The following is a 14,938-nucleotide window of genomic DNA, read 5'->3' on the forward strand; positions in this document are numbered from 1 at the left end:
AGCGCTGCAGCCTATCAACAGACATCCATCTGACATTAGTGTGAGGGCTGCAGCCAATCAGTGGCTGCTGACAGGCTGCAGCACTCACGTGACATATGTTACGTGAGCGCCAGGAGACACAGTGCCAACATGGCTGGTCCAGGAGGTAAGTGTATGTTTTCATTTTATTTTATATGACGCACTGTAGGAATTAAGAAGGTGTTGTCCAGTAGTGCTCGACCTCTTTAAGTAATGGTGTACCCTAGCAATATGCTATCCCCTGCCAAGATGGGAATATCCCTTTAGCAATCCCATAATAAAGTTCTATTACCATGATGTTAGCAATCACGTTTTGTTGTCAAACTGCTTTGTTCTTCAGATAATCTTAAGAAAACTCTCACTCCCTTTAACAGTTGGACCATTGTGGGTAAAGAGAACGTGGCCGCAGACCATTCATCCCAATCGCTCTACTTCTATCTGTCTAAAAGATGCAAGCGGCAGTCACCAGCAGAGCGGAGGGGCGGCCATCATGGCTGACAGCAAATTACGCCAGTCCCTCTGCTCTTCCACTCAACAAGACACTTCCGCTTACGGAGCTGGGAAGGTCCAGTGTAAGGATGTTAATTTCCTAATTTCTTCTCATCCCCATTATGTGAATATCTCCTGATAGCGAACATGACATGGATAAGAGAACTGTGATATGGAATTGCTGATAGAAGAAAGGTTTCATCAAACGTGGAGCTACGCTCTGGGGTCACCAGTACTGAGCTCTATCACGGTATGACCAGGAGACCATCACAGTGGTAAAACGGGAGGCGTCCTGGGGATACACGGATGGTATTATCACACCTAAATACATCAGCAGGTGACTGTCCTCCAAGATGCAAGTGGTAAAGCTACAATTGGGGCATTGCTACCCAAACCTGTACCCTCTACCTGGACACAACGACATCCAGCCAAAGACCCAACAAAAAAATAAGAAACTCTAAACCATATGTGACACCATGTGCACACAAGTCACAATCTACACAGGCAGTGACGACACACAAGAAACTTCTTGGCTACCTGCGACTTCAGACAGGAAAGGCTTCTCTAGGTTCAAGTCATCGGCTAAAAAGACATACAGATCGGAACATGAATCTGAAATGATGAGACACAATGAGCGAGAGGGGTGCACAGAAGAGACTGAAGGACCAGCGTCCTCCTAAGATTTCATTCTGGAACAGTTAGTGTAACAAGGTTAGTTTGTAAATCACAGAGGAGAATTGTCAGTGTGTAAGGTAAGAAGACGAGAGGCACTGCGGTACAGGCACACCGGCAGTGCCACAGGATAGGAGGAGGTGCACGTAGGTGGTTAGTATTACTACATCACGGGCTCAGGGGCTGTCACCTTTTTGTTGAAGGGCTAGTTGCCTCTTGCTCTGGATGTCCTGCAGTGTGATTGCCAATCCGTGGGAAAGGCTGCCTGAGCCATTCTGTGTCAATATTGTATTCTAAGAGAGGAAGAGCTCGGTATATTAGCCACACAATGCGCTTCTCACCAGGCGAGAGAAGCAGAGGTAGGGCCGAGCGCCATCGCGCTCACTTACCTTAGGAGAAACACTGCGGCCAAGGGTGGCAATGGAGAACTGGGAAGATGACGGTGAGACGGTCTTCATCCGAGGAAGGGTAGCACCACCATCAATTTCTGTCCGAGAACGAGACATCTGCGAGGACAGGCAAGGTAAGTGTACGTGACTAGTGTGAACAGACGACTGGAGAGAAAAGAATTAGCCATGCTCTCATGCCAAATCCAAGATAAGGTCCATCTCTGACCAATGTTGGCTGTATAGACGGTCAATGTAAATTCTGGTATCTTCGTGTACTCTTAAGTAAAAATCAAACATGAATGATTGGCTATATATTTAAAAGTATTAAAAAGCTACCTGGAAACCATCAACAAGCAGCTGACTTGTAGGTTACAGAGCTTACTATGGCTCATTGACTGTTTCACATACAGTGTCTATGTCCGAACATGTCATGAGCTTGGATACAAGATGTCGTGGAGCTGGACACCACCTTTCACTGTGTCTCCATCTGTCAGCGGTTATGGATTGATGGGCATGGCAGCCTACATCTGAGCACGGAGAGGCTCGTCGTCTTCAATGATTTTGATGTATCACAATTAATTTGATGAATTGAACCAGACATTGGCTATAAGGAAACAATCAGGAGAAAACCCCTGGACAGTATTACTGTATTACTAATACCTACATAATAAACCATCCTACAGAGCAGATCCATCAACATCAGCTTGTTGTTGGCTTCCAGGAAACATCGGTGGATTTTTTAACATTACAAAAAGTAATGATAAATAAATGAAATAGAAAAAACAGTCTCTGTTCACACTGTTAAAGAGCGCCACAAGTGGAAGTATTAAACTAGGGCTACAGAGACACTTGGGCGGCACGAGCTGTGTGACAAAGATCACCATGTCGCTGCTACATCGCAGCACAATACAATGGGATCACATTGCCTCCTTGAGGGTACAAGTAGGTCACAAAAAATGAGACCCAGTCGGATTTTTTTGCAGGACGGTACCATTAAAGGCGCGATGCAACTCCATTCACCTGTATTACACTGTGGTGTGGCGATCTTTGGCTTCTTACCGGTGCTGTGGCCATGGTCACCGTGTAGCCCCAGCCTAAGCCCCAAGCTATGCTCACACTACCACTTCATCCAGAGCCTTTGTCAGCAGCGCCATTGGGTTTGATAGAAAGAAAAGTGCAGCATACAGCACAGAAATGATGGAAACCATGCCAAAACCACAACAAACCCCAATACAAGTCATTCCATGGACTCGGCACTCCATTATGAACGGAAGACAAAACACACATGTGAATAAAGCCCTACAATGGTTTCAGATTTTACATTTGGTGACTTTACAGCCAGTCTGTCAGAGTGGAGCAGCGCAATATTACCACAACACAGCAAGTCTAGAGCAAAGCACCCAGGGCGCGCGTCAGGAGTGGAGAGACGGTTCCACAGCTGTGGAATAAGCCGGAAGCATCTAACACTAACACCAGGACAGATTACCTGCTGGAATTTACGAGAAGTGTGACATTTAGCAGGAAGGGGAGGAGGGGAAGGATGAGGAATGCTAGAAGGATCAGAGGTGATTTTCTGGTACCGCTCTTCCATGTCAGAAGCAGGAGCTGCAGAGGCAACCTCACAAGAAAGAGAGTCCACCTGAGAAATGAGCGGAGGAGAAATGAGGAGACAGCGGGAGGCAGGAAGTGATGAGAGAGCAGCGATACAACCGAGTGCAATGAAAAAAGAGAAGGAGCATGCCTGGAAATCCTATACATCAGGGTTAGTAATGGACAAATGTAAATGAATATGTAAACTTTACTGCGGTTCAGTCAACAGATTTTACATTATTATATAGCGCTCTTGGACACAAGGATATTGGTGTACTTATTTCAAACATCCAAGCCAGAATGGCTGCATAATCTTTTTTTTTAAAAAAAAACGTCTCCTTCTGATATCAAAATGCTTATTTTAAAATCAAGTGGAAACATTTTCAAAAAGAATTACACAGTAGTTGTGAAATGGATTTCCAGAGTAAGTACATCAGAATCATCTGGTCCAAGAGATGTATTTAAATATGCGATCTGTATTGTGAATCTTGGTGACAGATCCCCTACTCTTTCCCTCTAGCATGGAACTCTGTGTAAAGTGTTAGACTTATGTGAAGGGGAATCTCCATAGGTCTCCATTCATCCAGCAGTGTAGTTAAGCCACAGACTGCACTCACTTACGTATATATTCCGCCACTGAAGGAATAAAATCATCTTTCTTACATAGTGTGCAATGGTGCTGTGTGCCGCCATATGGCTTTACAGTCGGGGAACACTCCTGACGTACACCACACACATATGGTTGGGACACTGCTACGGTGTATGACCAGATACGGATATCAGGCATACTCGGAGGATATTGGATGCGGCTTGAGATTTTTTGTAAAACTATGTGATGAAATTTGCAACTAAATGATGTCATGACTAAATATGCAATCACCAAGGGGACATATTACTTTCAGTACAGTAAAGAAATGCTTGGTGATCAATGATGTGCTAGTGGGTAGGATATCCACTCATTAAGACTAAAGTAAAGGAAAGACGATGTTACACAGGCGAGTACGTGCCACCGACAGGGCATCTCTGTGTCCGGACTCCAGCCAGTGACTAAAGTGCATCTGATACAGTCAGTGACACTACACACAGCTTATATGGGGTTAACAAACCTCCGGAGAGATGGAGGGAGAAGAGGAGGATGATGAAGAGCAGAGATGAACAGGAGAGGGATCCTCACAGGAGGGGACACGAGAGGCCGGCTTAGCACCACAGTCAGCACGATGGGCGGCAGCGGGAGCTGGAGTCATGTTCTCAAGCAAGTCATGGAGCTGATCTAAAGTGATGTACTAGAGAAATACAGGAAACACGTCACACGACGGGCAATCCCCACAACCTGGACATCACACGACGAGCAATCCCCACATCCTGGAAGTCACATGACGGGCAATCCCCACAACCTGGAAGTCACACGACAAGCAATCCCCACAACCTGGAAGTCACACAACGGGAAATCCCCACAATCTGGACGTCACACGACGGGCAATCCCCACAATCTGGACGTCCGACAACGGGCAATCTCCACAATCTGGACGTCAGACAACGGGCAATCCCCACAATCTGGACGTCCGACAACGGGCAATCCCCACAATCTGGACGTCCGACAACGGGCAATCTCCACAATCTGGACGTCACACGACGAGCAATCCCCACAACCTGGAAATCACACGACGGGCAATCCCCACAACCTGGAAGTCACACGACAAGCAATCCCCACAATCTGGACGTCACATGACAAGCAATCCCCACAACCTGGACGTCACACGACGGGCAATCCCCACAATCTGGACATCACACAACGAGCAATCCCCACAACCTGGACGTCAAACAACGGGCAATCTCCATAATCTGGACGTCACACAACGAGCAATCCCCACAACCTGGACGTCACACAACGGGCAATCTCCACAATCTGGACGTCACACGACGGGCAATCTCCACAATCTGGACGTCACACGACGGAGCAATCTCCACAATCTGGATGTCACACGACGAGCAATCCCCACAACCTGGAAGTCACACGACAAGCAATCCCCACAACCTGGAAGTCACACAACGAGCAATCCCCACAACCTGGAAGTCACACGACGAGCAATCCCCACAACCTGGAAGTCACACGACGAGCAATCCCCACAACCTGGAAGTCACACGACGAGCAATCCCCACAACCTGGAAGTCACACGATGAGCAATCCCCACAACCTGGAAGTCACACGACGAGAAATCCCCACAACCTGGAAGTCACACGACGAGCAATCCCAACAACCTGGACGTCACAAGACGGGCAATCCCCACAACCTGGACATCACACGACTGGCAATCCCTACAATCTGGACATCCGACAACGGGCAATCTCCACAATCTGGACATCACACGACTGAGCAATCTCCACAATCTGGACGTCACACGACGAGCAATCCCCACAACCTGGAAGTCACACGACAAGCAATCCCCACAACCTGGAAGTCACACGATGAGCAATCCCCACAACCTGGACGTCACACGACGGGCAATCCCCACAACCTGGACGGCACACGATGGGCAATCCCCACAACCTGGATGGCACACGACGACCAATCCCCACAATCTGGACGTCACACGACGAGCAATACTCACAACCTGGACGTCACACGACGAGCAATCCCCACAACCTGGACGTCACATGACAAGCAATCCCCACAACCTGGACGTCACACGACGGGCAATCCCCACAATCTGGATGTCACACAACGAGCAATCCCCACAACCTGGACGTCAAACAACGGGCAATCTCCATAATCTGGACGTCACACAACGAGCAATCCCCACAACCTGGACGTCACACGACGGGCAATCCCCACAACCTGGACGGCACACGATGGGCAATCCCCACAACCTGGACGTCACATGACAAGCAATCCCCACAACCTGGACGTCACACGACGGGCAATCTCCACAATCTGGACATCACACAACGGTCAATCCCCACATTCTGGATGTCACACAACGAGCAATCCCCACAACCTGGATGTCAAACAACGGGCAATCTCCATAATCTGGACGTCACACAACGAGCAATCCCCACAATCTGGACGGCAGACAACGGGCAATCTCCACAATCTGGGCAGAGAAAACTCCATTCATTCAGAACCCTATAAAGTAAGATATCTTATAGGAGTAAACTTCATATAATACTAGGAGGGAAGAGTGGGACGTCACTACATACAAGGTGCTGTTATCCAGGAAATCAACGCGGAAACTGAAAAGTCATGTTATAGTGGGAACAAACAGATTCACATAACAAGGCTGGCCTGGTAATAGCCGCACACAACGGCTACATGTTATCCAGTCTTATCCCCGCTACAGAGAGCCAAGAGCAGAGTACAGTCATACATTGTGCACCCCATAATCATCCAGTATTCAGCCAGCTCCTGAGCGCCCTCCTGTGGGGGCTGCAGCCAGCACATTGTCCTTTAACCTCTTACCAACAAATGACGCACTGGTCTGTTTTAGGTCAGCTGCCGGCTCCATCTCTAAAAGCAGCGATTGTAGCCAAGCTCCAATTGCTGCTGTTAACCCCTTAAATGCTGCTCTCAATCTCAAAAAATGGCATTTAAAGAGCACATCCCGCTGTTTCTTGCACCCATTGGCCCCCAGACGGCAGCCTGATTCAAACCCCATCGCTGCCATCTTAGTACTCCTGTCAAGACTAGCCACAGGACATTTTCTGTCACACACAAAATAATAAGAAATCACGAATTAAAATGTATCTTTCATATATAAAAATGAACTTTTAAGAACTTCACAATTAATAATAAGTTTATCATTCAGCGGTTGCAATTAATGAAGAATTTGCTTCCATATTGGCAGCACATGTACAATGACTGTAATGATATAAGCCTTGATGTTAGACCACTATTGTCCATTAGTCACCTGATAAGGTGTAACAAGTACAGTTATATGAAAAAGTTTGGGCACCCCTATTAATCTTAAGCTTATTGTTTTATAAAAATTGGTGTCTTTGCAACAGCTATTTCGGTTTGATATATGTAATAACTGTTGGACACAGTAATGTTTCTGCCTTGAAATGAGGTTTATTGTACTAACAGAAAATGTGCAATCTGCATTCAAACAAAATTTGACAGGTGCATAAGTATGGGCACCTCACCAGAAAAGTGACATTAATATTTAGTAGATCCTCATTTTGCAAAAATAACAGCCTCTAGTCGCTTCCTGTAGCTTTTAATGAGTTCCTGGATCCTGGATGAAGGTATTTTTGACCATTCCTCTTTACAAAACAATTCCAGTTCAGTTAAGTTTGATGGTCGCCGAGCATGGACAGCCCTCTTCAAATGATCCCACAGATGTTCAATGATATTCAGGTCTGGGGACTGGGATGGCCATTCCAGAACATTGTAATTGTTCCTCTGCATGAATGCCTGAGTAGATTTGGAGCGGTGTTTTGGATCATTGTCTTGCTGAAAGATCCATCCCCTGCGTAACTTCAACTTTGTCACTGATTCTTGAACATTATTGTCAAGAATCTGCTGATACTGAGTGGAATCCATGCGTCCCTCAACTTTAACAAGATTCCCGGTGCCGGCATTGGCCACACAGCCCCAAAGCATGATGGAACCTCCACCAAATTTTACTGTGGGTAGCAAGTGTTTTTCTTGGAATGCTGTGTTTTTATGCCACCATGCATAACGCCTTTTTGTATGACCAAACAACTCAATCTTGGTTTCATCAGTCCACAGGACCTTCTTCCGAAAAGAAATTGGCTTCTCCTAATGTGCTTTTGCATACCTCAGCCGACTCTGTTTGTGGCGCGCTTGCAGAAACGGCTTCTTTCGCATCACTCTCCCATACAGCTTCTCCTTGTGCAAAGTGCGTTGCATAGTTGACCGATGCACAGTGACACCATCTGCAGCAAGTTGATGCTGCAGCTCTCTGGAGGTGGTCTGAGGATTGTCCTTGACTGATCTCACCATTCTTCTTCTCTGCCTTTCTGATGTTTTTCTTGGCCTGCCACTTCTGGCCTTAACAAGAACTGTCCCTGTGTTCTTCCATTTCCTTACTATGTTCCTCACAGTGGAAACTGACAGGTTAAATCTCTGAGACAGCTTTTTGTATCCTTCCCCTGAACAACTATGTTGAATAATCTTTGTTTTCAGATCATTTGACAGTTGTTTTGAGGAGCCCATGATGCCACTCTTCAGAGGAGATTCAAACAGGAGAACAACTTGCAAGTGGCCACTTTAAGTAGCTTTTCTCATGATTGCATACACCTGGCTATGAAGTTCAAAGCTCAGTGAGGTTACAAAACCAAAAAAAGTGCTTTAGTAAGTCAGTAAAAAGTAGGTAGGAGTATTTAAAACAAGAAAATGATAAGGGTGCCCATACTTATGCACCTGTCAAATTTTGTTTGAATGCAGATTGCACATTTTCTGTTAGTATAATAAAGCTCATTTCAAGGCAGAAACATTACTGTGTCCAACAGTTATTACATATATCAAACTGAAATAGCTGTTGCAAAAACACCAATTTTTATAAAACATTAAGCTTAAGATTAATAGGGGTGCCCAAACTTTTTCATATAACTGTATACTGTACGGCTGTAGTAATAATAAAGGCAATGGTGTAAGGGAGTACCTCCGGATCAGCTATGAGCGATGTGAGAGAGGGGCAGGGGTGAGCATGAGGAGGACTGCGGCACAAGCGGAGGGCATCAGCCAGACACAGGTACTCCTAAAAGCAAGTAAAGCAGTAGAAGGGAAAAACAGGAAGAGGAGCAAAAAACAACAAAAAAGCTGCACAAAAAGCAGAGGAAAAAATAAGGCACTACTATATGCAAGAAGCTTCACAATCCTCTAACCCATGCGACCACAAGCTAAGGCCTCATTCACACGTCAGTATTGGCTCAGTATTTTGCATCAGTGTTTGCCAAAACCAGGAGTGGAACTTACAGAGAAAAACTAATTGAAAGACTGACACCTATTCTGTGTTTTGGTTATGGCATACAAATACTGATGAAATACTGATGTGTGAATACAGGCCAATATGTCAGTATGAAGGAAGGAAGGGTGTTCACAGGACAGCACACTTACTGCTTACCACATTCACAGGTGTCCGCTGCCATGTTAGCAGATAGTTATTAATTGTGGACATACTGGGAGCATTACTGAGAGCCAGCAGGATGCATGGCCGGGGTCTCATGTGTACACCAGAGCCGGACGGCACCATAGTGTAATGATGCAGGTGAAGCACGGGGGTGTATAAATGCAAAGGGGAGACCAGAGCCGGATGGCACCATAGTGACATGATGCAGGTGACGCACAGGGGTGTATGACCGCGGAGGGGAGACCAGAGCCGGACGGCACCATAGTGACATGATGCAGGTGAAGCACAGGGGTGTATGACCGCGGAGGGGAGACCAGAGCCGGACGGCACCATAGTGACATGATGCAGGTGAAGCACAGGGGTGTATGACCGCGGAGGGGAGACCAGAGAAGGACGGCACCATAGTGACATGATGCAGGTGAAGCACAGGGGTGTATGACCGCGGAGGGGAGACCAGAGCCGGACGGCACCATAGTGACATGAAGCAGGTGAAGCACAGGGGTGTATGACCGCGGAGGGGAGACCAGAGCCGGACGGCACCATAGTGACATGAAGTAGGTGAAGCACAGGGGTGTATGAATGAAGAGGGGAGACCAGAGCCGGACGGCACCATAGTGACATGAAGTAGGTGACGCACAGGGGGTGTATGACGGCAGAGGGGAGACCAGAGCCGGGTGCCACCATAGTGACATGAAGCAGGTGAAGCACAGGGGGTGTATGAATGCAAAGGGGAGACCAGAGCCGGATGGCACCATAGTGACATGATGCAGGTGAAGCACAGGGGTGTATGACCGCGGAGGGGAGACCAGAGCCGGATGGCACCATAGTGACATGATGCAGGTGAAGCACAGGGGTGTATGACCGCGGAGGGGAGACCAGAGCCGGACGGCACCATAGTGACATGAAGCAGGTGAAGCACAGGGGTGTATGACCGCGGAGGGGAGACCAGAGCCGGACGGCACCATAGTGACATGAAGTAGGTGAAGCACAGGGGTGTATGAATGAAGAGGGGAGACCAGAGCCGGACGGCACCATAGTGACATGAAGTAGGTGACGCACAGGGGGTGTATAACGGCAGAGGGGAGACCAGAGCCGGGTGGCACCATAGTGACATGAAGCAGGTGAAGCACAGGGGGCGTATGAATGCAGAGGGGAGACCAGAGCCGGACGGCACCATAGTGACATGAAGCAGGTGAAGCACAGGGGGCGTATGAATGCAGAGGGGAGACCAGAGCCGGACGGCACCATAGTGACATGAAGTAGGTGAAGCACAGAGGGTGTATGATCGTGGAGGGGAGACCAGAGCCGGATGGCACCATAGTGACATGAAGTAGGTGAAGCACAGAGGGTGTATGACCTCGGAGGGGAGACCAGAGCCGGACGGCACCATAGTGACATGAAGTAGGTGAAGCACAGGGGATGTATGACCGCGGAGGGGAGACCAGAGCCGGACGGCACCATAGTGACATGAAGCAAGTGAAGCACAGGGGGTGTATGACAGCGGAGGGGAGACCAGAGCCGGATGGCACCATAGTGACATGAAGCAGGTGACCGCGGAGAGCCGGATGGCACCATAGTGACATGAAGTAGGTGAAGCACAGGGAGTGTATGACAGCGGAGGGGAGATCAGAGCCGGACGGCACCATAGTGACATGAAGCAGGTGAAGCACAGGGGGTGTATGACAGCGGAGGGGAGACCAGAGCCGGATGGCACCATAGTGACATGAAGTAGGTGAAGCACAGGGGGTGTATGACAGCGGAGGGGAGACCAGAGCCGGACGGCACCATAGTGACATGAAGCAGGTGAAGCACAGGGGGTGTATGACAGCGGAGGGGAGACCAGAGCCTGATGGCACCATAGTGACATGAAGCAGGTGACCGCGGAGGGGAGACCAGAGACGGATGGCACCATAGTGACATGAAGCAGGTGAACCACAGCGGGTGTATGACCGCAGAGGGAAGACCAGAGCCAGACGGCACCATAGTAACATGAAGCAGGTGAAGCACAGGGGGTGTATGACCGCGGAGGGGAGACTAGAGCCAGACGGCACCATAGTGACATGAAGTAGGTGAAGCACAGGGGATGTATGACCGCAGATGGGAGACCAGAGCCGGACGGCACCATAGTGACATGAGGTAGGTGAAGCACAGGGGTGTATGAATGCAGAGGGGAGACCAGAGCCGGACAGCACCATAGTGACATGAAGTAGGTGAAGCACAAGGGGTGTATGACCGCGGAGGGGATATGGTTAGGAGTATGGGAGACTGAGCAGCCATGGGCGATTAGTGCAAAGTCCTCCTATATGCTCAATCACAGCTGAAAAGACAGTGGACAGTGTTCGCTCATTCATCTCAATGTGTAACCACTGTATCCCCTCCAGCCATACTCATCAGCATAAAGGACATGCTCACACACAGGACTGAACTCACTTATTACATTATAGGGAATCTGTCACCAGGTTTTCACTACCACATATAAGAGCAGCATAATGTAAGGGCAGAGACCATGATTCCAGCGATGAGTCACTTACTAGGCTGCTTGCAGCAGTTTTGATAAAATCCCTGTTTTCTCTGCTGCAGATCTAGCAGTTCTCTGAATGCTGAGCTCTGTATAACCCCGCCCACACCACTGATTGGCTGCTTTCTGTGGACATTATTCATAGGCACAAAGAGGCCAATAAGTGGCGGGGGTGGAGTTATACAGAGCTCATGAATATGGAGGACTACATTGCAGCAGGTTTATTAGTCCTCTAGTGATAATCTGATAAAATAGTGATTGTATCAAACCTATAACAAGCAGCCCAGTAAATGATGCATCACTGGAGTCAGGGTATCTGTCTCTACATCATGCTGGTCTCAGATTAGATTGCAAAATCTCAGTGACCTATTCCCTATAAAGCGTGGCGTTGATCAGTGGGGTACAGTGCCATGTGGCAAGTTGCTAGAATGAGCGGACACTGGCACTTTTTTGGGTTGTGTTCCTCTAACATTTAGCACAATGATCCTTCTATATCTCAGGGTGTCTGAGCCCCTGTTGATAGGAGGCCCCTACTACAGAAATTAGAATGTTATAGAGAGGTCCCAGCTCACAAAGCCCACCCAATGAGAATCAGTCTCCATCACACTCCTCTCCACCGTGAGACTGTACTCTTGGCGCACAGTGATGAGTTAACACCGCTTACCTCTCGGAGAGCTGATGATCCAGTTAGGAAACCTCGTCGTCCCGATAATGTTTGGTATTTTCTATCTAATTGAACCAACTTTTCCTTTTCCTGTGTATAAACAAAATGTGTGAATGTCTTCTGCAATCTGCACACAAAACATTTCAGGGAAGGTTCATGCAATCAATGACCAAGGTGCCCATCTCCCAGGATCTCCGCGCTGCTGCCCTCGAATGGCACTGATGGCAGGGCAAGCTATCCCTGAGGCCAGACATTTCACGAATGGTCTGACTCTGATACTGCCGGCTGGGGATAAAGTCTGGAGAGATTTCCAACCAAAAATCCAACAGTGCTGATTTTTTGTGATGATTGTGTGCTGGTAGGACACTGGCTGCAAGAAGAGCCACGAACAGTCATTAGATGCAACACACAATCGTTATGTAGTAGCCCAGACCTGCTTGTGGCATCAGTGCAGAATGGATGAGATTAGCCATCTTCTGTGTTACAGGGCAATTCTCCAATTCATAAATGAGTAAAATTGCAAAGTGCAATAAGCAAGCAACTGTGCAATTTACCCCTTATTAATGATCCTTTCTTTCCTTAAATGGAAGGATTTTAATTTTATAGCTCGTTGCTTAGGCTAAAAGTCACCTCTGCAGTACCAGCCTGGCTGACTTTTCAGGTCAGGGAAATTATTTTTATACTTTTGTAGATCGGACTTTTCTGGATGCGGCAATACCACATATGTACATTTATTTATTTTTTGGGTGTATGATTTTAGCCTTTATGTCATTTTAATTTTTTTTAAACTCTTTTTTTTTTACTATTCACTGTATTCATTAGTTTTCATAGGTGGTATGAACCTGTGATCGTCTGATCGCTTGTGCTATATACAGCGATACCACAGCATTGCTGCATATACTAAAAATCATGGTCTCCTCTGAAGCCTGGATACAGGCTGGGTTTCAAGGGAGCTCCATGATGACAATCACAGGGGTCTTCCACAGACCACCAGCTATCATAACAACCTATCGGTGACCCGCAATCACGTCGCTGGAACGCCAATGAAATGGGCGCATAGAATGACACTCCTCGCATGCTATTAATGCCACTGTCACAGGCGGAGCTGCGATCCATGTGTTAAGAGGCAGGTCCTGGCTGTAACACACAGCCATTACCTGCCAGGAATGGGGTGAGCTCACCCTGCAAGCGACTCCATACACCCGCTACAGACTTGCTCCGCGCATGTACTGCGGATGTTGGTAAGGAATTAAAGGCTATGTACACCTTCACACAATTTTTGGTATTCTTTATTTGATTCCTAAATGCAAAGTTAGTCAACTTTCTAAATAGGCATTATTAAAACGTTCTACCATTTTGCTGCTGCAGTGTCTGCAAATCCTTCATCTAGCTGAGTGCTCTGCAAAAATGTAACAAATCTTACAGAGCTCCTGCTCAGTTCTGACAGCTCTTCCCCTCTATCCTCTCAGTGTAGGGATATGGACACGAGATGTGGTGTTTTGCCTTAATTTTCCAGAAACATGATAAAAACTCTATAATTTTACCATGTTTTTGGAAAATGGCAACAAAAAGCGCATTGTGTGAACATAGCCAGAGACAGCAGAACGGAAAAGGCTGTACACACATATCAACAGCATGGACAGTGTGGAAAGTATCTCAAGGAGGGCAAAGAAAACTATCTACAGAAAAGGAGGAAAGTAAATGAAGACGAAATTGATGATATATTAGCTGCTGAAAACTTCAGCACCCAGGATACACAGAGCTCATATCCAGCCTGTATTACAGGGAGAGCCATGCTCACAAGAAAGAAGTATGAAACCTGGATCATGCTGCAAACTGAAGATCAGGGAGACTGAAAATCAATGAAGGAATGAAGACAGCAGACTGAAACACAATGCAATTTTATTAACTGAAGATAACTAACATATATAAAAATTATTCTCTTCCATGTAAAAAGTGATCTATAGCCATTAAACTGTGTTGTCTGGGTTTGAATAAAGCCACTTCTCTTTATTAGCACTGCAATACAAATGGCAAAAGGATTGCAAGGGTGTTCATTTTACCTTGTGTAGCTGCAGCAACACAGCACTTCTCTCCTGACCAAGATGGTCAGCATCCTGTGCAGTCTGGAGGCGGATCTGATTAGCCTGGTGCTCCAATGCAGCAAGACGCTCCTGAGAGATGTAGTGACACACATCAGACATCGGGTGGCGCTTGACATACCATGTATTCACTTTATACTGTGTGTATGTATGTATATATATATATATATTTTTTTTTTATATATATATATATACAGTTATATGAAAAAGTTTGGGCACCCCTATTAATCTTAAGTTTAATGTTTTATAAAAATTGGTGTTTTTGCAACAGCTATTTCAGTTTGATATATGTAATAACTGTTGGACACAGTAATGTTTCTGCCTTGAAATGAGGTTTATTGTACTAACAGAAAATGTGCAATCTGCATTCAAACAAAATTTGACAGGTGCTTAAGTATGGGCAC

At 46.9% G+C, this 14,938-nt stretch overlaps 1 protein-coding gene across 15 annotated transcripts in view; it reads right to left on the bottom strand.

The window, feature by feature from the left end:
- PHLDB1 (pleckstrin homology like domain family B member 1) overlaps positions 1–14,938 on the bottom strand; it is a 181,609-nt gene that overhangs the window by 22,261 nt on the left and 144,410 nt on the right. For 6 of the 15 annotated variants that reach the window (XM_073656591.1, XM_073656589.1, XM_073656587.1 and 3 more), the window contains 7 exons: positions 14,496–14,606; positions 12,433–12,522; positions 4,265–4,441; positions 3,055–3,207; positions 1,569–1,685; positions 1,370–1,472; positions 1,045–1,119 (listed from right to left, as the gene is read on the bottom strand). In XM_073656591.1, coding sequence (XP_073512692.1) covers positions 1,045–1,119; positions 1,370–1,472; positions 1,569–1,685; positions 3,055–3,207; positions 4,265–4,441; positions 12,433–12,522; positions 14,496–14,606 — 826 coding nt within the window. Of the gene's footprint in view, positions 1–1,044; positions 1,120–1,369; positions 1,473–1,568; positions 1,686–3,054; positions 3,208–4,264; positions 4,442–8,782; positions 8,879–12,432; positions 12,523–14,495; positions 14,607–14,938 lie in introns of all 15 variants that reach the window. The other 9 variants (XM_073656588.1, XM_073656590.1, XM_073656598.1 and 6 more) reach the window with 7 other exon arrangements.

The sequence above is a fragment of the Phyllobates terribilis genome, unplaced genomic scaffold (assembly GCF_046119375.1).
Source record: "Phyllobates terribilis strain yellow unplaced genomic scaffold, ASM4611937v1 Scaffold_12__6_contigs__length_324123572, whole genome shotgun sequence".
Classification (NCBI taxonomy): Eukaryota; Metazoa; Chordata; class Amphibia; order Anura; family Dendrobatidae; genus Phyllobates; species Phyllobates terribilis.